The following is a 25,799-nucleotide window of genomic DNA, read 5'->3' as shown; positions in this document are numbered from 1 at the left end:
TGGGGCTCCTTCCCAGGTGCAGCTCGTGGGGCGGGGAGGTGCCAGCGGTGGCCCAACAGTCGGAGAGAACAGGAAGCTCTCTCAAAGCCAGCTGCCACCCAGGGTCACGGCCAATCAATCAATCGATCAGTCGCTAAGCAGTGCCCTTGAGGAGTGGGCTTCCCTCTGTGTTGCTGGGCAAAGCATCTTCAACACACAGGAAACCAAGAGGGAAAACAAATAGAGCCCTGAAGAGACACCCCTGTAACCATAAAACAGTGGCTCCGAAATCTGCCATTCTCATCCGGGGCTTCTCCGGGCGCTTTACAGAGTCTAGGATGCTGCTTTCTTGGTTGCTGGGGAAACAGATGTTACACTCAAGTAAGCCAGTGGGGGATTTGTGAAAAACCACTCCGTTTCCCAGTTCTCGGTTCTCACAGGGCCTCCATTTCTCCACCTCAGCCACAGGGAAGAGAATTAGTTGGGGAACGTTCGCTTGAGGGAGAGGAAGGTCTCAGGTGAGCATCCGCCAGGGGACTAGTCTGGCCCAGGCCCCGGGGACGCCCCCTGCTCCAGCCCTCCCCTCCCATCCCCTCCCTCTCCCAGCTCAGAGCTGCGCCTTCATCCTCCACCCAGCAGTGCCCACCCCGCGGGGAGAGGAGGGCAGCAGCCCCGCACACCCTCGGAGGGGGCGGGGAGCAGGACAGGCAGGTAAAGGAGAACATGCCCCGCCAAGTCCAACCCCACCCAGTTTTTCCAACACCAGGTGTGGATCCCGCTTAGATCCTCTCAGTCAGAATTCCCAAGACGAGGAGGGAGCGGTGCCAGCTTAAGGGCAGGAGGCATGTCGGTGTCATTTCCCTGCCTCCCACTTCCCAGCGCCCCCACTGCCTTCTGCACACCCACTGAGGGGAGCAGAAAGATAAGTATGAATATAATTCTTCACCTGAGATCCTTTCATATCATCTAAGTAACCAACTAACTTGCCAATAAATTACTATTATAAATGTGTGGATACATAGGCATATATATGTGTGTGCATATGTATATATACACATATATATATATGTATGTGTAGTTCCAGATTTTCTTCCTTGTTCCATCACTTGCAGGCAGCTTCAGACAAAAGCTTTCGACCCCTCCAGAAGGGCCTCACCGGATCATGGGTGCCACGTAGTTGGCAGGGAAGAGGCCCAGCTTGTTGTGCAGGCGGCCAGTCCACCAGGATGGGTTGGAGCTGTCCAGGACCTCAACCACCTCTCCGCAGTGGAATCCAAGCTCATCATCTTCAAGAGCCTCAAAGTCGTACAGCGCCCGGGCCCACCGCACTCGCTGCTGGGGGAAAACACAGAGAGGTCCTGCTGAGCTGGGGCCAGCCGAGCTGCCTTCTGAGCCACGGGCACACGGAAGAGGATCTGCGGGCCCTGGTACCAAGACAAAGCTCTCTGTGAACTGCCTGCCCTGAAGGCTGACGGATGGCTCTCCAGAGACATTTCAAACCCCACTGCAACTGAAAGCAGACCCGGATGCACAGCTCTGAGCAACCGAGATGTTATCCTCCAAGGCTCCAAGAGGATCCTTGAGAACTACTCTCTCTACATGAATAGGTGGTCTTTTTATTTTCTTCAAGTGACAAACAGAACGCAGTGTGCCCAGACTAACAGCCCTCGATGCCAGCGCAACAGATCTCCCTCTGCCTCCCTCTGCTAGAATTGCAGTCAGGGAATATGAGGATCGGGCAAGGCCCGAAGCCAAACTGAGCACAGCAGGCTGGATGGTGCCAGCTGGGATCAGCTCTACGGGAAACTCCTGCCCCACCGTCACTCGCTGGGTTCCCACCACCTCTGAGCGCAGTTTGACACACAGTCTCTCGTGGAGGACCAACCATTTCTCTACTTGGCCCCTTGGCCTCCTCCACCGAGCCCAGAGAGGGAAGTTCACATACCCCGGCTGCTTGGAGTTGCACGGGGTCTGTGTGTCTCCGGTGCATGAGGGCAGCATTCATTTCGCTGCTGTTGCCCATGCCACAGTGCCCGTCGTTTATGTCCAGGCTGCCTCCACGGCGTTCCTAGAAACAGATGTGACAGAACAGCCATCACCACATCGCCAGAAGCATCCCTCACACGCTCCCCCAGCACCTTGCTCTGATGACATGGACACAGCCAGTGCTCCAAGAATACTTACTGCTGAGGACAACAGATAATGGAGAGAGGGGAAAGGATGGCAAGCAGAACTTAGATTGTGAAGATGATGCCAGATTTCATTCATTCAACCAAGGAATATTTATCTGGCACCTACCATGTGTCTAGTACTGTCTTAAGCATGAGGATATGTAGCTGGAAAGAGAAGGCCCCATCTTCGTGGAACATCAGTTTAGAGGGGGAACCATACACTTTTAAGTGATGAGTGAGCATAGAGAAGAGTGTTTAAGTTGGCCTGGGTGATCAGGGAGCAGATGATGCTTGAACTCCAGCTTAAAGAGGAGTAGAACTGACTAAGAAAGGGCATTTCAGGCAGAGGGGGCAGCATATAAAAAGCCTCAAAAGCATGAGAGAAAACACAGTGAAAAATTCTGGTAACTAAAGTTAGTGCAGTGTTGCCGGAATGTATGTTCACGTGGCACGGTAGCAGGGGATGGGGCTGGGGAGACAGGTAGGGGCAGCTCACAAAGGACTTTGTACGCCCTGCTTCGGAATTCAGGGATGATGTTATCTGGCTGTATTGTCACTCTGGGCAAGCCACGTAAAATCCTGTCTGGGACAAGGCGGGGAGGATAAATAAATAAATAAGCAAGGATCCATTTCTGGTGTTAATCTGTTTTTCTTGTAGATCTTGACAGCCAGATGGGTTAAAGGGCATGAAAAGATTTGGAATTGTGCTGATAGGAAAATGAAACAATTGTTCACTGAGTCCTCAGGGTAAGAGAGTGTGTGTGTGTGTGTGTGTGTGTGTGTGTGTGTGTGTTTTCAAGCAGGGAGCCATTTAATTCACAGAGACTTCTTCGCCAAGGGCAGTTTCCATAGTTCTGCCATCTGGGGGCCCAGGATCTTCTGTATGGGCCCAGTGAGAGCTGACGGGGCCTGGCCTGGACTGGGACGTTCCTCCCCAGCTGACAGTCCTGGACCCAAAACAGGTCCCCAGCATTTATTTGCCTTGGTTGTTTCCAGTACTGTGGGGAGTCTTCATACACGAAGTGGCAGTGGGGACAAGGTGACTGAAGCCTGGGTTGGGGGGGAGCAGGTCCTCCTCCCTACCTCACTGTGCCCCACTTCATTCTGTCCAGATACCTGATGAAAATGCTGCTGCTGCAGGTACCGCTGCTGTGGTGGCAGTGGTGCGGGGGGATACTGCGAGGGAGGGGGCGGGGGGTGATCCGACAGCTTCCGGTTCATCGAAGGCCGGATTTCTTCTCCCACGGTCCCACTCAGGGGTAGGCCTCCCTGGGACCTCCGGTCCAGGCTGTTGCCCCGCTGACCCTGGGAGAGAACAGAGATGATGTGGATCTATCCTCCTCACGCATCTCCTGGTCCTACCCCACTCTTCTGGCAGCTGTTCCCAGACTTAGCTCATGACAGCTCCAAGAAACAGCTGATGGGGTGAGGGCAGCTTAAGGAGAATCGATGGTTCAGACCATTACATTTTCAAAGCGACCACTGCATTATCAGATTCTCCCAGTTTGGGGAGTTTGAGTCTCTGGTTCACAGACTTTCCACGTGGCACCCAACTAGCCCCTTCCTAGTGGGCTTGTTTTTCTCTGTGTAATCAAGCTTAAATGTTCCATTTTACCAACACAGTGCCACCCCCCCCTTATCGCATGTTGCCACACTGCTGGACATCCTACCCTCCAGATAAGCTCTGCTATTGACTTTGCATGATTTTGAACTGTCATTTATAGCCTGGTGATAGAGACCGAAACAGCAAAGCTCCTGCAGCACCATGGAAACCAGGCCTGCTGCTGGGCACGTTGGGAAGAAACAAGATCTTTCTCCTGAAAGCTACCACAACCTCGTGACTCAGAGACACTTTCTTGTTATTTTTATCTAACAAACAATTACACAGGGCCCTTGGCTTAGTATATGCCAGGCACTGGTCTAAGCACTTTGCAAAATGAACTCATTAAATCCAGATTAATGCATTTTTATATTTCCTCTTTCACCTCTGTGTGCACATCCTAATAAATGAATACCTCTGTCCATTTCCTGGTTAAAAGAATTTACAAGGTGGGGGTTTAACCTTTGCTTATCTTTCTGAACTCCTGTGTGCATTTGGGAACACTCTTTCCTCCTTTGATTGTAACTTCTCAGGCTTAAAATCAACCCATTACTTGCAAGGGATGGTTTTCTTTACTTCCCTGAAGCACATGTTGCTTTGAAAGTCTCAATGTCTTTTCAAATAACCTGTCCCTAGGATTTCAACTCTTCTAGTCAATGCTTGTTCCTGTAATACCCATCTCCTATAACCATGTTATTTCCTTTGAAACATATTGTGTAGATTGTGTGTGTGTCAATTTACTTATGGAGGCTAGTTAACATTTCCTTAGTGCCGACTATGGACCAGACCCTGTGGCAAGGGCTGTAATGATGTCTCATTTATCCTCACAACAGCCCAATGAGGGAGGCATTATAGTCTCTCCATTCTATGGATGAGAAAAACCGATACTCAGAAAGTTTTCTTCTCTTGCAATGAAATCAGGTTTTAACGAAAGCCAGGTCTGTCGGATGCATTTTCTTTAAAACTATACTTCATATCCCAAACTGTTCCAAGAGCAAGAATCCCACCTCCAGTTTCCTCCTCCGATGCGCCCTGCTTCTACCCTCCCCCACCGCCAAATTCGGTCACAAAGCTCTACCTGCTGCGTTAGTCCTGGACTCTAGGCTCTAATATCCCCATGTATAGTGCCCCCCATCCCCCCACCCCCCTTCATCCTTGGGCGGCTCCTGAGCTAGGCTGAAAACTGTGACATAGTAACGTCTGTGAATAACAAAATAAGAGCATCCATAATAAGAGCCCATGTGTACTGAGTGCTTGTGGCGTGATTAGGAATGATGCAAGGAATGGGGATACATTATCTTCTCTAACCTTCACACCATCCTATGAGGTAGCTGTCACTATTATCTCAATTTTAATGGATGAGGTAACTGAGGATTAGAGAACTTTCCAAAGTCACATAGCTAGGAAGTGTTAAGCTAGGATTTAAACTGAGATCTCTGCATTTCAGAATATGCAGGGATCTGCCCGTCAGATGCATGGTCTTGGTGGTTCGTGTAGGACCCGAGCTGCCCAGAATCTCTGGACTGGGGCCAGTGGGGACCTGCAGCATACCTGTTCCTCCCGGGTCCTCTCCCTCAGAAAGATCTGCTTCTGTTTGGAGATGGAGGTCGTCCTGTAGTAGTCCACCAGCTTGTTGAGGGATGGAAACTTCTCTGTCCACAGGAAGTAATTACCCTTGTTGTCTTTCATGACTTTGAAATGCTGAACGTCACCCTCATGCCTAGGGATCAAGGCAAATCCAAATTGTCTGTTACACGGTGACCATGTCCTTGCCTCCAGGGCTGACTGAATCCAGGGATGCTGGAGTTCTGTTTGGACAGGAAGCATAGGTATGGGTGGCTGGCCCATTCCTGGGCAGGTGGGCTGGCCCAGGCAAACTCCAGGGGGAGATTTGTGGAAGGGACGGCTCTGGACACAGGCTGAGCTAGAGGGGATTTTTTTTTTTTTTTTTTTTTAACATAAGGAGAAGGTAATCTTTCTTCTGACGCTGGAACTGACCTTTTATAATAAAAAAAATGTTCCCAGTGCTTTAAAGACTACAAGGTCAAGGACTTTTTTTTACAATGTTTATTTGAAACATGGCAACACCTGAGAACTTACCAGGCTAAGGACTCTGCCAAGACTCAGAGGAGAGGAGTTTTTCAAGCCCTTGTTACCTGTCTGTTAACAGAAAATAGTTTGAACCAGCTCCCTTAAGCCCATAAACTACCCTGAGAGATCTGCCACGCTTTGTTCTCTACATAATGGGTATCTCTTGGTCTTGTTTTGCATAAATAAGGTTGCAAAGTATTTTGAGCTTTTGGGAAAAAATGTGCTGAGCCTCAAAGAGGTGGAGGGGCCTTGTCAAGGTCACTGTGAGTGAGTGACAGAGCTGAGACAAGGACCTGGGGTCTCTGATTCCAGTCTAATGAGCTGGGCCTGTCACACCATGCACATGTGCTAACTTCTTTTGTTTATTATTATTATTATTTTTTCATGCTAACTTCTTTTAGATCAGCACCTTTGACAACAGCTGGACTCACAAGTGATGGAGCATGTTTGTACCAGGGATGGAGAAATTGGATTTTATTCATTGGAAAGAGGGGACTGGGCCTTTACTAATAGCTCTAGCCTTTTTCCATCACCAAGTCATTCTTGTTGGAATGTCAAGTTTTTTTTGTCAAATGGATACACATTTATGTCTAAAAATAAACTGGCGTTAATGATACCAGTTGCCTGACGGCAGAAGAAAGGTCACAAACTTAAAGCATGTTGAAGAGTAAAGATACCTCGTTCTTAGGGATGGATTTCATGGTCCGTGTTCAGAGGGGACAGGAATTCTTTTTTTAAAAATTTACTTATTTGGGCTTCCCTGGTGGCGCAGTGGTTGAGAGTCTGCCTGCTGATGCAGGGGACACGGGTTCGTGCCCCGGTCCGGGAAGATCCCACATGCCGCGGAGTGGCTGGGCCCGTGAGCCATGGCTGCTGAGCCTGAGCATCCGGAGCCTGTGCTCCGCCACGGAAGAGGCCACAACAGTGAGAGGCCCGCATACCGCAAAAAAAAAAAAAAAAAAAAATTTACTTATTTTATTTATTTATTTATTTATTTTTGGCTGCTTTGGGTTTTGGTTGCTGAGTGCAGGCTTTCTCTAGTTGCAGCGAGTGGGGGCTACTCTTCGTTGCGGTGTGTGGGCTTCTCATTGCCGTGGCTTCTCTTGTTGCAGAGCACGGGTTCTAAGCGTGCAGGCTTCAGTAGTTGTGGCACACGGGCTCAGTAGCTGTGGCTCACGGGCTCTAGAGCACAGGCTCAGTAGTTGTGGCGCACGGGCTTATTTGCTCCGCGGCACATGGGATCTTCCTGGACCAGGGCTCGAACCTGTGTGCCTGCAGTGGCAGGCAGATTCTTAAGCACTGTGCCACAAGGGAAGCCAGGAGACGGGAATTCTGATCTTCCTTCTCATCTTTTGTGTGGGTCTCTGCTCATAGCCAGGTGAACCCATGCAGTGACCTCTGCTTAACCACCTTGGGGGTCGTAGCCAGTGCTTTGGCAATCATTGCTTGCTCTTCCCCTTTTGGCTGTGGTCACTCACATATGCTTTGTTCAGTGCAGCACCACATGGCTCAACTCACAGCCATCACTCCCCACATCGGGGTGAGGAGGAGGAAATATTCTTGTGATACAATTATTCATCCACCACCTCTTAGTCAAAGAACTCAGAATGAGAAGCATTAACCCTTTCACTCCCATGTGCTGAGAGGATGGATGTCAGGGCTGTAGTGGGTCATCTGGGTGCTGGAGAGAGAGTGGCTGGACCACTGTCTCGAGTTCTAAGAGGGGCAGGGAAAGGGTGTAATTCAGGGCTCCAGACTCTAAAGTCTAGTATTTCAGACCCCTAACAAACGCTAAGTGATGGAACTACAATTAGCTCTTAATTATCTGTGCCCATGACAGAAAGCAGATGTATAAATAAATAAAAATGATTCTGCTTTGGAATATATTATACTACATTTCTGCAGAAGACGTAATACTGATTACAGTAATAATCACCATCACGAGAAGCTGCATGGCCTCAACGGCAGGGGAAGACTGTGGCAGATGTCAAGGCTGATCGTTTTTTGTAGAATTCAATTTAATCAAGGAACTAGAAACCCTAATTGCTCACTGAAAAAGCCAGACTCAGCAACATCATGCAAACCAAAGGCACCGAGAAACACCTTTCAGTCGAACAATTTGCTTGGTCTTGCCTCGAATTGTGGCCCTTAAGAAATAGGTTTGACTTGCAAGATTTATTAATAGAGCAAAATCTCATTAATTAAGACCTAACAAGTTTAGAATTTGTGATACATCAATATTAGCCTGAGCTAAAATTTACCATCACCCAAGTGTGAAAAAGGAAGCTTTAGTTAAGGGAAATGAAGAGTTTAAGCCAGCCTGCAAGGGCATTGCTTAGGAGACCAAGCTATTCTTGAGCACGTTGGGGTCACGAATGCATGCAGATGGTTGACCCATTATTTTTAAGTCCTTCCTACTTATTCCTTACAGGACACTTTCTTTCTAAATAGTAAAGTGGCCTCCGTTTATTACCCGAGATTGGATTTATGAACTTAAAGCTGCACGCCTTTCAGATTATATTGCAGAATCCAGACAGCACTTCCCATCAGGTAACTTGACAGTGAGGTTTCACTGTACAGGTTGCCGCGCCAACCCCTGTACTGCCATCACCATAATTCTTGCACTTTCACATGTGGTCACCAAGTCCGATGTGTGACTTGAGATCCCCAACACGCTGACCACATGCCGTGTGTTCAGACTTGGGGCTTCTGCTTGTGGGGCTGTGTCGTGTTAAACTGAGTCACTTCCTCCCGGGAGTGCTGCACGTTAACGAGACCTTGCTGTCACAGTCCCCCCACCCCAGGACTCCTGGGTTCTTCTCTGTTCCTGTCAGTTTTGCTGCATTACGGGGCACGGAGGTAGCCTTTCGTTTTGTGCAGCCACTTACAACTACAGATGTGTCCTATGGCGGTGACTTGGGGTTTGATTTTTCTCTACCCTTCTTCAAATAAGCATCAGTAGTAAAAGAAAAGGTTAAGATCTCAACCCCAAGGCGGATGTGGACAGTTGGGAATTCTCTTTTCCTTCTCCATTCCCACGCCTTCCACAGATACTCATCCAGCACCTACTGGGTACAGGGTGCTGTAAAAGGCACAGAGACGAAGTTGATAAAAATCCTCTTTCCAGAAGCACCTGGGCTGGAGGGGGAGGCAGATGAACGCACATGTAATTTGGGCCACAAACTAAGGAGTTGTGTATGTGTATTATGGAAAGAAAAGGCACAGCATCACAGTTGATAAGATGCCTGGGCCCCTTGGCCGCCATGCTCCTGAGGAATAGGTCATGTTCAAGAGGTCACCTTGCTGCTTTAGTGCTTTAGTAGGTCAGGGAGGAGTCAGGAACAGCCGGTACCTGACGGATATGGAGAAGTCCCCCGGGGAGCTCTGGCTGGCCCGGATGATGAAGCAACCAACCTCCTTGCCCATCAGCAAGCTCTCTGCCTGGTGTCGTGAGAGGCCTTCGTGAAACCATCTATCAGGTGAGATAAAAGCAGAGGATCTTGGTGAGATGCCAGAGTGATGGTAGGGAGGGAAGGAAGTAGGGGAGAGATGACCCAAAGGGAGAGAGGCTGGGGACTGCTCAGCAGAGAGCAGACCGAGACCAAAGAGGGGCCAGGTGCTTTTGAAACTAAACAAACACTCCAGCAGTTTGCAGGCGAGGCAAGTGGTGTTCCCCTTGAGGCACTTCCTGTCCCGTCCCCCCAGGAGAAGTCTCTCTCCTGCTTGGAAATCCTGAATCATGGAAATGTGCCACTGCACCAAACGGGACAGCGTGGGAGTGACTCACCGCGGGGAGTGGCTGCCAGCCGGCAGCTGTGAGAGGGATGTCTCCAGAAAAGAACTGCAGGGACAGGGACCCCTTGGGGCACTGAGGGCAATGGGCAGGGCATTGGGTGCTGGCTCCGGGCTGAGACCTTGGTGGCCGGGAAAGAGAGTCACAGCCCAGGGCCCCTGGGTGGCGTGGGGCGGGAGCGGCTGTGCTCCGTGCCTGGCAGAGGCTGCAAGGCACCCAGGGAGGCCCGCACGCACACTTGGAAATAAGCAAGGCTGGCAGCAGCCAGAGAGAGGCGTCTACACAGCCAGCTCCTGGGCCCTCCCCAAAAACCAAGCTGGACAATAATCTTTACCCTGGAAAAGAAGAAACCAAGGAGAAACTGCTCTTTCAGGCTGGCAGCCTTTGGAAGCATTGCTGCAGGGGGTACAGCGTATATGAAAAAGGCCAAACACTTGCACAGGGGCAAGTCAAACAGTGGCTACAGCCACGGGGCAGGAGGCCAGAAACCTCTCTCAACCATAGAGAAGCGGAACAAGTGTTTGCAATCCCTCAGCGACCAAAGGTGGGGCGGTGTCCTTTTGCTCCAAGGTGGCTGCTCTAATTGCCACCCCTGGAAAGCCAGTGTGTGTGTCCCTTTAAGATGAAGGTCCAACAGGCCACAGCTTTGGATTCCGCTGTGAGCAGTTCCCCATGCTCTTTGGAATGTAGGAACTGAACAGACAGGGGTGGTGGAAGAATGTCCTTCCTCCAGACCTGGGACTGCAGGGGAAGGTTGCTTGGGCTCTGAGGGGCCGGAAGCAGAGGGTTTCTGCCAGTCATCTGCCTGGAGATCTTGCCAGAGTGTTTGCCATCCAAACCTACAGTGCTGATGAGTGGCCACCACAGGAAATGTAACGGGGAGGGGAAGAGAATGGGACTCCCTCCACAGCAGCCATCCTCAGAGGAGATATCTCGGAAGAGGCGGCAAACAGTGAGGGGACTGTTTAGAAAATACACACTTGTCCTCCATCTGGAATTTGATAAGTGACTTCCCTCAAGACTTGCAAAAATGTCCACACACTGCATATGAAACGAGTGCCAGGTTTTCCTATTACACATCGTTCCAAAAGCTATTCATTCATAGCTATCAGCTTTTATTAAACATCTACTGTGTGCTGAGCCTCCTTCTGGGGATAGAGCAGATACAGTGGTGAGCAGCAGAGACAGGGACCCTTGTGGAACTTCTTATATTCTAGTGCGGTGGGGAGAGACATACCATAAACAACAAAGTAATTAGAATATTAAGTGTGTCAGCTGATGTAAGTGCTGTGGAGGAAATGAAAACAGAGGAGAGATGGGGAGGGGGAGCCATTTAAAATATGGTGATGGGGGGGTCTCACTGGGAGGGCGACATCCTAACTGTAAAGGAGACGGAAGAGGCGAGGAAAAACCGGCAAAGGAGCCGGGGAAGGAGCAGCCAGGGAGGCGGGAAGAGAACCAGGAAGAAGGATGTTCTGGAAGCCAAAGGAAGAAAGTGTTTCCACGGGAGGGAGAGATTCCCCACGTCGAATAGTGCTGACGTGATGGCCTACGATCGGCCACTGGGACCAGCAGTTCACGGTGACCTTGAAGTTGTGTGGGTTCCAGGGAGAATGGCAGGAGAGGACCTTAGGACAGCAAATATAACGATTCTTTTGAAGAAGTGGAGTCGTAGCTGGAAGGGGGTTTGGGATCAAGGGTTTTGCTGTTTGGTTTCGCTTTTTGGGTTTTGGTAAGATGGGAGAAACTGTGGCATCTTTGTTTGCTGCCAGGAATGATCCGGCAGAGAGGGAGGCAAGTTGATGCATGAGAGAGGGGAGAACTTCTGCTCGAAGCGCAGATGGTTCTTTCAAACAGCTGCAGGAAAGGCAGTGTCTGCGCAGTTGCAGGATGTGGGTGGATGCAACGTGTCAGGTCGGGTGGGGTTGAGGGGCTTTTCTGGGAGCCTCCGCTCTCCTGGAAACCAGGCCATCCGCTGAGAGCGCGGTGGAAGAGGGGCTGCAGGTGTGCCGTGCTCACCTAGAAGATGACAGGGCAGCCTCAGGGGCCCCCTGGCTGAGGTTAGTGGTCATTCTGTTGGTTCAGTGGTCACTGCTGGTTCCTTACCAGAGTCACCAATACCTAACAAACCTTTGCTCTTCGGCTAGACCCTGACCCTCACACAACGTTAGATTTCTATCTCACTCCTGTGGTCAATTCTTGAGACGCACGGAGACCCAATCTCAATTTTTCGTTTCTTCTTTATGGAGGGAATTTCCCTGACCTCTCTCACTGGTGCGAACATGGTTTCAGGAAGGCCGAGAGCTTTGTCTTCCTGATTGGGATGGAGGGTGGGTTGGGAGATAAAAGAGAAGAGCCCTGCAGGAGCAGCTGTTGAGGTGGAGTGGCTGAGAGTGCACCCCGTGACCCCCCAGAATTCTTGGAAACCCCATGGTTGCAATTATACATGCCGTTAGTTTATAAACTTAAAATAGGTGATTCTTGCCCATGGTATAAAATTCAAACGAGAATGCTGTGCAATGCAAATCTCCCTCCCACCCCTGGCCTTCAACTGCGTGGTTCCCTGTCCAGAGGCAGCCATTTTTGACAGCGTCTGGGCTGTGCCGGGATAATTTTAGTGGCTGCTGCAGTAAAGGGGAGTGTGTAGTGCAGGCCCATCTCAGCAGGCTGGAAATACTTACTCAGGAAACTTGATGTCTATAAAATTCTTGGGCACATATCCTTCTTGGCTCCTAAGCTCCGCCTTGAACCACTCCTCTTGGTTACTTAAGATCTACAGGGAGGAGAAGGAAGGACAAAGACGCTGCGGGCAGAACTCCAAGAAGCGGGAGAAAGGGGTTGCAGGGCAAAGAAGGCGCATCGGGATTTAGAGGAAAATAAGCCGAAGAAGCCACACAGCCGCTCGAGTGGGGAGTGGCTGGCTTATCTTTGGAGTTTGGCTTCCCTTGACCCCAAACTATTTCTGTCCACGTGGGCCACCCACTCATATGACCCCACCCTGGTGTGACCTCCCAGACTCAGGGATCAGGGGCTTCCCTGAACCCCTTTTCTCCTTCTGTCTGGGAGATTCGTGTCCCAGATCTTAGCACTTTAAGCTCCTTATCTAGGCAGGTAGTTTCTCCTTCTCTGCCGGGTAACAAGGAACCTTTTACAATTTAATTTGCTCTTCCTTTTTTACACCAGCAGATTAAAACGTAAACATCAGGTGGGGGCTAGCTTTGAAAACAGTAACTCTTGGTTTTCGCACTCCATGTTTTCACAAAGAGTTTGGACATAACTCAAGATACCTGGAATGCCTTTTCTAAACTTTCTTTTAGACCCAGATCATAGGCAAAACCAGAAGTTCTGTCTCATTACTGTGGGGTCTTACCTCAACCACGACCCCAAATGTCATCACCTGCCCTGATTACTCATATGACCCTCCAGACGTGGCTCTATGTGGCTTCTGGTTATTTCAGAAAATCTTTTACCATCAAAAGACAAATATTTGCGCCCCCCCCCCCCACTGAGACTGTTTCTAAAATATGCAGCACAGACTCAACAATAATTCAAAATGAAGATGGCAGAACAAAAAGATGGGAAGAAACTTGGCGATGTCATGGAGCCGCTGAATTAGCTACCCAGGAGCCCTCCTACTTCTGGACTTTGCAGGAGAAATTATAAATCTTCTGTTGTCGCTTAAGCCAATTTTAGTTTCTGTTTCTTGTAGCTGAAAATGTCATGCAATAATAAAGAGGAAAGCAGAAGATGGCTAGGAAAGGTTGCCCGGAGGAGAGGCCATCTGGGTTGCCCAGGCAATGAAAGGAGCTACCCAGGCGAAGTCTGATGGTAAAAGAACTACTTCCGGGGAGTGAGGAAGGAAGGTGCATTCTGGGGACAAAACACCTCAGTCAAGGGGCAGTTTAGATTGTGACTCCAGGAGTAGAGAGAGGGGAAACCAGGGGCACAGGGCCTTGTAGCCCACGTTGAAAAGCCTGGATTTTTATCTTGAAACGTATGGGGAGCCATGAAAGGATTTTCAACAGGGAAGTAGCACAGTGAGAATCAGAGTTAAGAACGGCATGCTGTACGTATCAGAGCGTGAAGATGGATTGGGAGGAAAAGTCAGGGGAGGAAGTGTAGGAAGACGCGTGTAGCCATCTAGGCAAGAGACGAAGGGGATCTGGCCTGAGAACAGGTGAGGACAGATTTCAGAGGAATCAGGAAGCACAAACGGGCAGGACTTGCTGACTCTTCGCAGAGCCTAGGGAGAAGGGGGATCCTGGGATGGCTCCGGATTTCTGGCTTGGGAGACTGAGTGGGTGGCGATGCCTTTACTAAAATAGAAAATACAGGAGGAGGAGCAGGTCTGAGGGAAAACTCACAGACTTCAGGTCGCCTCTAGGGGAATCAAGTTGCCCCGGGACGCTCTGAGAAGGAAGGCATAGCGAGTGTTGGAGATATGTGTGGGGCTCAGCGGAGTAGGGGCTGGAGCTAGATTTCGGAGTCGAGTCATCCAAAAGTGGGTGGACTTGAAGCCTCTGGTTTCTCCCTCCCAGAGATGGGAAGAGAGCTGAAGAGAGCTAAGTAATTGAGAAGCAGGGTTGACCTATTTCTAATATCGTTCCTGAGTTTGGGATGAGAAGGCCTGGGGTCTAGCTTGGTCCTGTCACTAGCTGTCTGACCTCAGGCGAGTCAACTACCATCTGCAAAATGCGGGCAATAAAAACTGGCCGGCACCTCACGGAGCTGATGCAAGGATCAAATGCGCCCTGGTACCTGGACGTCCTTCAGAGAGAACAGGCTGTGTTTTTAAATATAATTCTGTAAAATGTGCTATCCTTATGAGGGATAACTCCAGCTCTGAAGGACACGGAAGGGTTTATAAGTTCTTTAAAGTGTTATATGTGTATGTTTTGAACGTAATCATGTGTTCTGAAGAAATAAAAGTGTGTCCCATGTTTGAGTTCTAGAATTGCTGAGAAAAGAAAACTATGGTTTCTGACATCAAATGTGACTGTCAGTATCACTAAGGGCGTGTGGGTACGTGTGTGGTGAGGGGCCTGTGGGGAAGGTGGGAAATCTAGGTCAAAGGAAGAGCCAGGGAGCTCAGCAGCAGGGCCTGGCTGCACATAAGGAACATGGGGGCATTTCACTCTGTGCCATGTCCCCCAAGTGTAAAGGCTTTGGAATTCCTTTCTCCCGTCACATGGGAAGGCGATGTGCGGCTTGGGTAGCAGCTGTCAAATACCAGGGTGAGCAGGGATGAGGTAAAAGAGGCCGTTTGGAAATTGATCCTGCACGGTAAGAACCACACTTCGCACTGAGCTCTCTGACCCCAAACCGGCTGTAATTTTAGTAATCGTAGCTCATACCCATCGACCCCCTCTAGCAACCGAAGATTGTCCCACGATGCCAGCCATTTTCCCCACCACCTGGTGCCTGGTCGGCCTGAGATTGTGTTCCCAGAGAGGCGCATTTATAGGCTTTCTATGGTTGTAGAAGGCAAGGTTTTAAAAAGATCTCATTTTCTGCAAAGAAGAGTCTTTGGGGGGAGGTGTTTTCCTCCTGCCGTTGTTGGCTCAGGGCCCATACTTCCTCTTCCTCTCATCTCTCCATCTCCTCCGTCCCCCTATCTCTTTTCCCCATCGTGCAGAGCTGGGCAAGTTCAGCCTAAACGCACGAGGTTTTACCCTTAGCTTTGCTGTGACTTAATTCTTACAACGTTGCCTACCGGAATCATTTTCTGGGTTACATGGCCTGAGAATAAGTTAGACGTGGGAAGAAGACAAAATGTACGGTTGGGTGAATTTTAAAATTGGATGAAATTATAGCTCTTAGAGGCATAGCAGAAATCTGAAGTGCTGAAGAAGTCAATTACGTAGGTCTAACTCTGGGGGCTTTTCGGTTGCTGTTTTAGTAGGAAGAAACGGGGTTGTGTTAGACGTATTACAGAAGCAGATAGAGATGGCCTGGGTCGAGAGACATTTTTTAATAATGACCGGCAGATTCGAGTGGGAAACGTAAGTTGCGAGTTGTGTGCAGCTGCCGGTCCAGAGGGGCTGATATGAACACGAAACATCCAACCCCTGACTTTTGGAATGTGTCTCTCACAGGAGAAATGGGATCGAGTCATTTGGCCAGAGTTCTGTGTCCAGCATCTTGTTCGCCATTCTGGGATCAGCATCTAGTGAGCACCTGCTGTTTGTACTTAGGTGCCGGGAATACAGAGATGAACAAGCTGGGGCCTGCGCCCCGGGGAACTCAAAGTGTGCAGGGGGCGGTTGATGGTGAGCGAGACATTTTGTGTACTTTCTAATGAAAATGCCTGTTTAGTTTTTTTAGCACTAAAGGCCAAACACGAAAGAACATTCCATGAGTGAATTGCCAGGGCAGTTAAGAGCTAGCTTTGAAAACAATTTCCAAAAAAAAAAAAAAAAGAAAGAAAAGAAAACAATTTCCAGGATCCTGGGGCTTGTTACCCATCTCTGGAGGAGAGGGTTGTACATGGAGTTGTGCGTGGAGACCTACAGGCAGGCCCACTGACCACCATGATACAGACCTTCTGTGAGGCTCAGCTGACAAGCCCCCTCCCCTTTCCTCTTTACCCCTGTGGCTGCAATGGATAGAATTTGAAAAGAAGGAGGGGTCTGGCTTTCTGACGGAATTCTAAATGAGTGTGCAGAAACGCAGTGAACAATTCAAGACGTATGTACCGAGCCCCTATCTGGGGCCGTGACTTGTGTTAGATGCTGGGAATATACAAAGATGAACCTGGCAAAGCTCTGCACTCACACCAGCAGAGGGATCACCCATTCGTTCATTCATTGAATATTCATCATCTTTCTGTTGTTCTGGACACTGAGGCAGGCCCGGCCCCAACCTGCGCAGAGGTCTGGGGAGTGAAACAGCCACCATGTGCGTGGACAATCAGGATGGCACGGGGTAAGGGCAGCAGCAGAGGTGGGTACTCAGGGTGCAGAGAGCCGAAGCTCGGCCTGCTTGTAAATAACTGTCCTGTGAGGCTAGGGTGTGAGTGCCTTGAACAGTGTGTGTGAAATGCTGTGGAGGAGCTGAAGAGGAGTATTTAATCTGCCGGGGTGGTCAGGAGCGGGGAGGGTTAGTGAGGGTTCCCTGGTAGAGGTGGTCAAATATGTGTGTGTTAGAGAAGGGTATTCAGAATATGGGGAGAGCCTGAAAAAGGAGAGTTTGTATATTGCAGCGTGACCTGGGGCATTTCATACGCAAAGATGTGTGTGTGTGTGTGGCATGTGTGTATGTATGTAGGTATATGTGTATGTATGTGTACATGTTCTTACACGCGAGCATGATGAGGTTGGGCAGTAGGCTGGGGCCAGATGGCTTAGATTTCCATCAACTGGTCATGGGGAACCACTGAACACTTCTGAGTAAGGAAGTAATATGATCTGATTTATCTTCTGGAAAGATCCTTCTGGGACTGGTACGTAGAATGAAGGAGGAAGAGACGGGAGGCGATGAGGTCAGTCAAGGGAACATAGCAATAGTCTGAACAGTCAGAGGCAGCAGGAATTGGGTGATATTGACAATACTGTGATCATTTATTGAGCATCCAATTTGGGCCAGGACCATTACCCCTAATCCTTTCTATAACCCTGCAAGATAGGCATGGCCTCCATTTATAGATGAAGACACTGAAGCTCAGAGGGGGCAAGTGACTGACCCAAGGCCACACAGCTAATGGGCTGGGACTCAGACTCAGATTTATCTGGCTCCAAAGTCCATGCTCCTTTTTATTGCATCAGACTCCTCTCCACTGAAGAATGGATTGCTTGGGAGATATGATAAAAGAAAAATATTCAGAGCAGAGAATAGTGTTTAGGTGTGGGACAGAGCTTCATTCAGATACAGGAGAGGGGCAGTTAGCAGTGTCTAATCCTACAGGCGTTTACAATGAGGAGATCACCAGTGGACTTTAAGGGAGTGTTGGGGGTAAAAGACAGATTCCAGAGGGTTCCAGTGGCGTGAACAGGAAGTGAGGGAGTGGAGGCACCCAGCATAGAGAACTCTTCCCAGTGCTGGCAGTGAGGAGATGAAAGAAATTAGGAGCTGAACAGAGAAGCGGAGTTGAGGAAAGTTTTTTTTTTTTTTCCTTTTTCCTTTTCTGGGGACTAGGGAAAATTTAAGCCAGATAGTAGGTTCTGTTTGAAATGGGAGATGAGGGATGGGACTTGCCCCCAACCCCCCAGGGAGGTTCTCTTTTGGGTGAAAACACTGGAGAATGGTAGATAATCACATGGTCACAATACCCCACAAGGAAGGGAGGGACTGCTCACCTCGTCGCAGACACCTCTGTGACCTTGGTAAGATCCCAAGGAAGTGAAGGTCACTTTTTCCTGGGTCAGCAGCCCAAGCAATATTTTGACCTTGAGAAGTTCCAACATTGAAGGCGTACTCTTGGCAGCCACATTACCAGATCTTGCAAGATGAGAGCAGTCAGGGGGATAAACATTGGGGGATTAAAATTCCAAACCACGTCATTCCACCTGGTTTGTGCTCCACAGACACTTTCCGAGTCACCCTCTCATGTATGATAGGGTTCTTTCCATAGCAAGCATTTATCTTCGTGGAGAGACAGTGGTGGTCTCAGTGCCACTGGGCAGTCTCAGGAGGCCCATATGGGTTGCTGAGGACCGGGGATCAGGGTATGCGAGGTGCTCTGAGGCCAGGCAGGGGGGCATAGGTGCCAGAGATTCCCCAGTGGCCTCCTGAAGGCCGCCTATGCTATTTTGCACAAAACCGGGGCTAAGATGCAGAGTCCGTAAGCATGGTGCATGAAATGTGGGAGAAGTCCAAGGCCTCTTCAGTTCAGCAAGTGGCCACTAGAACTCAAGTGCGGGCAGAAGAAAAGTTGTAAGGAACACCTGAGTGGCGGGCGTGCATAGCCTTTGTTGACCCGCATCTCCTGCAGCTGACTTTCCAGGGTCCCCATCCACACCTTCCTCCTGTAAGCTCCAGCCGTGCTGAAACTCGCAATGCTGACCTAATTCTGCCTGGGCTTGCCCATCTCTGAGCTTTAGCTAAAAGCCCGACTCACCTTCATTGTGTTCTTTGACAACGGATGTTGCCACCCGTTCCTACAACCCCATTTTTCAAGGTGGGATCACTTGTCCCCTCACCTGTGCTCCTGAGCACTCAGATAAGACCATCTGTGACAGCCCTTTGGATGGATTTGTTTCCCCCTCCAGACCACGAGCATCTCAGGACAAGGATGGTGGCTTATGCCAATTGGATTTCCATCACCCGGCCTGGTAGTTGGTGCACAGGTGCTCAGAAGGAACCCTTTTGAATGAGGCAAACTTCACATTTTGAAAGGAACTGTGTGTATTTCTTGAGAAACAAAGGATGGATTGTTAGATTAACTCAGTGGCTAAACCGGAGTAACCTAAACTCTCCCTGGCTCTCCTGGATCCCGCATCACTTACCTTCAGAACATCTCCAGCGTGAAAGCTCAGTTCATCCTCTCCTGAGGCCATGAAATCAAACTTGGCAATGGCTTCCATGTTGTGACGTGAAGCTGGAAGGGAAATAATGTGGTCATTGTGCCTTTCTGCCAGGAGGAGGGCAGTCTTAGCAGTTGGTGGAGACGGTCCAAGGTCTCCAGGCCAGAGAGGAAGGTGTAGGCACACAGTGAGGGCTTTTGTTTTCAGAAAGAACTGCTAGGATCCACTTCCCGGCATCATTCTCTGAATCCCCAGATGCCAGGAGCAGGAAATGAAGGCCAGCAACCACCTTTCCCCTTCTCCTTTCATCCGCATTTGCTGTCCTGGCCTGTAAGCATTTCTGGGGCATCTCTGTTTCCGGTTGATAAGGACAGAAGACTTGCTATCATCTCTAACTTGAGGCCTGGGGGACTGGAAAGACTGTTCTGTAAACACTGTCCCGAGGCCGTCCCTCGACAGCTATATTAAGCCAGGCGGTGTTAATTAGACAGATGCCATTTTCTCTTTTACGTCTGAATCATTTAAGAGAATTAGACAGCATTGATCAGTGGGGAACTTAGCGGCCTTCTACATGGTTTGAGAGTGGAAAGCATTCTGGTTTTAGAATTGGGAGACTCAATTAGTCAGATTCCTTATTTTATTATTATTGTGTAAGCCAAGTACATTTTGGAAATTTGCATTTTAATACCTCTGAATTGAGTTAAAACATTGGCTCCTCCTAGTAATACATGAGACCTGTGTAAAGATAAATAAGTCAGCCCACAAATGAAATATGGTTGGGGGCTTGGGGGCTTCCCTGGTGGCACAGTGGTTGAGAGTCTGCCTGCCGATGCAGGGGACGCGGGTTCGTGCCCTGGTCTGGGAAGATCCCACATGCCACGGAGCGGCTGGGCCCGTGAGCCATGGCCGCTGAGCCTGCGCGTCCGGAGCCTGTGCTCCGCAACGGGAGAGGCCACAGCAGTGAGAGGCCCGTGTACCGCAAAAAAAAAAAAAAAAAAAAAAAAAAAAATATATATATATATATATTGTTGGGTTTTTTTAGGAGGCAGTGGGGTTGTAATAGAAAGACAGCAGAGTCCTGGTTGTGTCTGTGAACAGCTGTGTGATCTGTGCGATTACTAAACCTCTTGGAGACTCAGTTTCCTCGTTCGTAAAATGGGAATCATAATGTTCAACGAATAAGGATGTAAGATGAAATTAAAGAATAGATGCAAAATGTTATACAAGATAAAGTTGAGTAGCATAACATTTATATTTTAGAATAATGTTATGGAATGAATTTAGCCTCAGCAAAGGCAGCCTAGCCAAAAGCCACGAAAATTTTCTTCTGATTTCTCCCACCTCCTCTAAACTTTTCTCATTGAAATTTGAGGCTTGGGCTTCCCTGGTGGCGCAGTGGTTGAGAATCTGCCTGCCAATGCAGGGGACACGGGTTCGAGCCCTGGTCTGTGAAGATCCCACGTGCCGCAGAGCAACTAGGCCTGTGAGCCACAATTACTGAGCCTGCGTGCCTGGAGCTTGTGCTCTGCAACAAGAGAGGCCGCAATAGTGAGAGGCCCGCGCACCGCAATGAAGAGTGGCCCCCGCTCGCCGCAACAAGAGAAAGCCCTTGCACAGAAATGAAGACCCAACGCAGCCAAAAATAAATAAATAAATAAATAAATAAATTTAAAAAAAAAGAAATTTGAGGCTTATTCTCTATGACGCTCAAGTTCTTTGGTTCTCTGCTAACTGTCAAGGACACCGTCTTGAGGGCTATTGTTTGGCATTTACGTTTTGCAAAATTTGCTTAAGTCTGAAACCCTGTAGGTTAGAAACCCTCAAACCTAACTGACTTTCAGTGACCAGGAAACTGGAACCACCATTATCCTCTCAGTGGGAATTTCTGCCCAAGTGACGAGATTTAGGTAAATAAGGAAGGTGGCTGCCCGTGGGAAGGGACGGCACCCGGAGATCAGGGGATTAAAGCAGACTGCAACCCTGGTGATAGCAAGGGGCGCCTTCCTCCGATTCTCCACATTTGCTTGGTCTTCCAAACGCAATTTTTAGTGGTGAGTATTACCAATCTCAAAGATAGATATTAAGCAAAAAATATTTCAGGATCCAAAGGAAAATGTCATAGCTCACTGTCTGAGCTTTATCCCCAGCCAAAACTTATTTCCAAACCCAAAATATATATACTTTATGCGCACTTTCTTCAAGATCTGTCCGTCTAAAGCAAATTAAAATTTTTGTGACCTAGGATGACCCACTCAACAGGAAGAAGTATTCTGTCCTCCTGAGTGAAAGCTAAATGCCTTCGCTGATTTGATTCACCCCATTACTTTAACATGCAAAGCCTTCCCTAATTAAGGCCTTGCCTCTGGTGTGCAGGAAGATGGGCTTCTGTGGGTCACCCACATGGTATCAGCAGCAGACACTGGTCACATCAAGAGATCAAGTGTCAGGTGAATAGTCCTAAAAACTGAGATCCCATTTCTATGCAAATTTACCTTAATAAGCAGGATGGAGACAAGGGGAGGGCAAATGCTAAACATATTAGAAAGTCACATACATTAGAGATGAAAAAAAATATCCAACACATGCTCTAGATATGACCTTGAGCTTGGGGAGATCTTTCCTACATTACATGTAACTCAGATCAGGCCTGGGTTCTTGGTCCAGGCTGGCTGTAAGTCATTCAGTGAGAAGGCTCAGGCAGAAGTAAAATTGCTTCTGAATGGTGGCACTTTTCTCTGCCTTCCCCCAGGGGGCAGGTGGTGTGGCAAAGCCAACAACAGAGGCACATCACAGAGCTCCCCAGCTTGTAATATTAATCCTGGCTCAGAAACCCCAATTAAACAGGCCCACTCTTCATGAAATCATTTTGAAAAAATCTGTTTGCGTCCCATTTCTGTTTGTGAAATGAAATCTGTTCAGATGCAGTTTGGTGGGAGGGAGATGCTCAGGGTGGAGTGGGGGATGCTTTGTTTTCATTCAAATCACCAGGCTCTGCAAGTTCTTCCCTTGAATTTACCATTCTCTGCTTCCCTAATAGCGGAGAATGGTAAATGTGCCAGCCCCAGGGGTTGGTCTTCTGTTTGATCATAAAAATGCGTGGAAAGTTACATCCTATTCCTTTATCTCCATTAGTTTTAATTTTGAAAAGTTAAAAATTACCACCAGGGAAAAAAGAAAACGGAACTAACATAGTTTATTCAGTATTTATCCATTTTGTTTGGTAATCTGTACCTACCACCGCTGCATACTGCAACTGGAAAAAGAAAACAAGTAAATGATGGAGATAAAACATGGTAGCAACAATTCCAAGAGAGAAAAGAGTGGGGAGAGAGAGAGAGAAAGGGCAGCAGTCTCAAGAACTCAAGAACGCGGTGGAGCCTTCTTGGTGCTGTTTGCAGTTACAGTGCGCTCAGGGGAAGATGAAGACAGACACCTCTTCAGAGCGCCTCACAGATGGGTTAAACGCGTTTTCCCTTCCGGTGATCAGCTTTAGAAATGGCTGCAATGCTGCCTGCCATAGAGCGTGAATGAGAAGTGACAGCATCCAGGTGCCAGGCCCCTGCCGGCAGCCTACCCCCTCATCCCAGCCCCAGTGATGGTGCCATTTGTTCAGGAACCCCGCCTCTGGACCGTGCAGGGCTCCCGCCTCTCGATGCTGGCTCTGCTTCTCACCAGCCCTCTGCATCTCTCTCACCCGCCTGCTTTACAAATTGCACGGAATACCCATCAGCAACCCTGAGACACAGACCACCGCTAGACAGCACCACACAGGACATCCTCAGCACGATTTTCTCTGCCCTGGCCTTTCCATTTAAGCCTCTTGTACCACCAAAAAACCTGAAAAATAGTCAGGCTATATACCAGGAATGCTTATCTACTTCTAAAATATAAGTCACCATGGAGGATGAAAACAAAAGCTAGGAGACAGCTCTTTAAAAGAGCCTCCATTTGAAAGCCAGAGTCAGGGGATATGTTCAGAAGAAATGCATAGTTAGCATCCAAATGGTACCAGGCAAGCAACTTCTTGAAAGATTTCAGTTCCTCCTAATTTGGCTATGAATAGTGAAGGTTTCCGTTTTACTTGTCTTTGGAAAAGAGCGATTGCATAACAGCACAGAGCTGTTCCGAAGATTCCGGCTCAGGACCCAGGGAAAGAAGGAGCCAGGTCCTAAACTGAATCGCGACCACACTTCCTGTTTTGCTGGGGAGAGCCCTAAGTTGAATATTATATGACTTGCCCCAGTTTCTGTTGTCAGGTGGTTAAGATTATGTCTCGAAAAAAGAAGAGAAACATTGCTCTTGATAAGTATTTCTTATAGCCTATTTATCAGAACATGAGCAACATAATTTGTATTGATTTATGGATTGATAGAAGTGAGTTTACATTTTAGAACTTTGGCTGCACTGACCAAGAGGAGCTGAGCTGAAAATGTAAAATTATGCCAGCTCTCTAGGTTCACATAATGCGCATGCTTGGAATCCACACCCTTTCATCTGCCCGGCAAAGCCCCTCTTGGAGACCGTGGGAAGGAAGTGCCTCCTCCTCCTCTGAGTTGACAAGGTCAGCTCAGTGACTTTTCAGAAGTGGGAACGCTCACAGTGCCAGGAAAAAATGCTGACACCTTGGAGAGTTATTATGAAGAGAGTATTTGCAAATGGAATCATATTAGCATGCATTATGAAGGCTCATTCTACAAAGGAACCCCGTGGTGAATCCCTTTACAAAATGGAAAGGAAAATTTGTTATGCAAATAGCTATCTTTTAATTGATCTGTTTGAAAGGCTGGGTTTTCGTGCACTGAGTCTTAAAACGGAGCGCACCTGTGTATCCCTTCTACCACCTCACACCGTGGGTTAAATATTAGTTCCCCCTTTTCTTAACCCCAAATGCTTTCTAAAAACCTCTTCTACTGATATATAACATCACACCTCGGAATATAGAGTAGGAGTCCTCAAACCTTTTCTGTAAAGGGCCAGAGAGAAAGGGTTTTCGGCTCCGCGAGCGGTACAGTCTCTGCCATGACCACGCATCCGTGCCGTTTTTCAGAAGCCAGCCTGAGAGAACGGTAAACGAACAGGCGGAGCTGGGTTCTGATACAATTTTATTTATGCTCACTGAAACTTGAATTTCATATAATTTTTACATGCCACAAGATATTATTATTCTGATTTTTCCCCACCATTCAAGAAAAGTAATAACCATCTTAGCTTGTGCCCCAAAATATGTGATGAGTCAAATTTGACCTACTGGCCGTAGTTTACGGACTCCTGATGTAGACGTTTTTATCAATATCCTATCTATCTCCCCTGATAGTCTGTAAACTTCTTGAGATCTTAGGAGTAGCTGGACCTGGATTTGAACCTCAGAGGTGGCATTTACTTCCCAAGTATCAAAGTTTCTTCATCCCTAACCCGGAAGTAGCCACCCTTACTTCACGGGGGTCCTGTGTGTAAATGTGTAGAAAGACCCTGGGGCACAGTAGCCATCCAATAAATGGTAGTAACAGTTGTTATTTCTTCTTAGATGCCCTACGATACCTCACCAGTGCTTAGGCACCTAGCAAATGCTGTTGAGTGACTGGAAACATGATAAACGGCCTGCCGTCAGAGTTATAACTGTAATTGATTTCCTCAGGGAAAGGGCAGCAGACCGGAGGACCCGTTTACAAGGATGGATTAATTTCCCATTCAAAGGTGCCCTGACTTCTGGGCAAACTCAGCCAGAGATAATGAAGCATGCACCCACACTAAAGGTCTGATTTATTTAATCCAATAGAGGGCAATGGTGCGCCCCAAACAGTGGATTCCATGTCGTACCTTTTCTACGCATCTCGAGTCCCCGCAACCTCTCTCCAAACAGTTTGGCGACTGTCTTCTTTCTCTCTGGTGCGTTTTAAGGCATATAAACTTTAACGTTTCAAAGAGTCTCAAACCCATAAAATACAGAATTGCTTTGATGGATAAAAATTGGAAGACATCTGCTCCTACACATTTTCTGATGCTTAAATTCTCTCTGAGCTCCCTGGAAAGTTGGTCCCCTTTCATCTCAAAGTGACCAGTCCCTCTCTGCTACTTTGAGTCTAGGTTTATGATTTGTGTTGAAATCCCTACTGTGTGTTTTTCTTTTATCTGAACCTTACAGCTGTGATTAGGGCCTTTCTGCTTTATCACCTCTTACTGGGCATTGGACAGAGCAGGAAACCAAGAAAGGTCATAGATGGCTCTTCTTGAAAATCTGTAAGCATAGGATGGACAACTACCTGTAACTCACCTGTTAGCCTCTGCTGAAATATTCTTCTAGAGACCTAAACCAATTTATTCTGGAAAAGAAAGTGAAAAAAAAAACAAGAAAGAAAAGAAAAAGGCTGCGCATGGCCAAGTGACCAAGGGCTGGCCTTTCCTCCCTTTGCGCTCTCAATGACATTTTGGCTCTATTCGAAACCAGCAGAACCTCGCTTACAGGCTACCTCTTTCATTAGCTGGCCATGCTGGAAATGTTAACCTTCTCTCTGAATGTCTAACAAGTAAAGATTCCTTTACTGTGCCTGCTCTTCAATTACTTCTAACTCATCCTCTGGGGCCCTTAAAATAGAGAGCCTCCAGTCCTATTCTAGTAAGATCCTCCTTCTGGTTTCTCTGGAGACTTGGATCTGAGGCCAGGTGTGGGGGGTGAAGTGGGAGTTGGAATCATGTGGCTACAACCA

At 48.3% G+C, this 25,799-nt stretch overlaps 1 protein-coding gene across 2 annotated transcripts; it reads right to left on the bottom strand.

Annotated features, from left to right (window-relative positions):
• Nucleotides 1-523: 523 nt before the first annotated feature.
• Nucleotides 524-19,281, bottom strand: GRAP2 (GRB2 related adaptor protein 2). 2 transcript variants are annotated; one of them, XM_082635993.1, is made up of 7 exons: nt 19,078-19,281; nt 12,316-12,407; nt 9,194-9,313; nt 5,302-5,470; nt 3,267-3,455; nt 1,925-2,047; nt 524-1,314 (listed from the first exon to the last, which is right to left on the bottom strand). In XM_082635993.1, exons 1-7 carry the CDS (start codon nt 19,153-19,155, stop codon nt 1,132-1,134), a joined length of 954 nt encoding a protein of 317 aa, XP_082492119.1. In that variant the 5' UTR covers nt 19,156-19,281; the 3' UTR covers nt 524-1,131. The 2 variants fall into 2 exon arrangements, with proteins under 2 accessions (XP_082492119.1, XP_082492118.1); XM_082635992.1 differs by lacking the exon at nt 19,078-19,281 and adding an exon at nt 17,929-18,025.
• Nucleotides 19,282-25,799: the final 6,518 nt, after the last annotated feature.

This window comes from Mesoplodon mirus (genome assembly GCF_964341445.2).
Source record: "Mesoplodon mirus genome assembly, chromosome: 11".
NCBI lineage: Eukaryota > Metazoa > Chordata > Mammalia > Artiodactyla > Ziphiidae > Mesoplodon > Mesoplodon mirus.
Note: the sequence above shows the minus strand (reverse complement) of the source record. Positions and strands in the feature narration are given on the sequence as shown.

Excerpts from the sequence above, each read along its gene's own strand:
- GRAP2 (XM_082635993.1), bottom strand. The coding sequence starts at position 19,155 with ATGGAAGCCATTGCCAAGTTTGATTTCATGGCCTCAGGAGAGGATGAA. Across the intron at positions 3,456-5,301 it reads AGAGGACCCGGGAGGAACAG|GGTCAGCGGGGCAACAGCCT; the intron begins GTATGCTGCAGG and ends GTTCTCTCCCAG. Across the intron at positions 2,048-3,266 it reads AGCAGCAGCATTTTCATCAG|GAACGCCGTGGAGGCAGCCT; the intron begins GTATCTGGACAG and ends ATCTGTTTCTAG.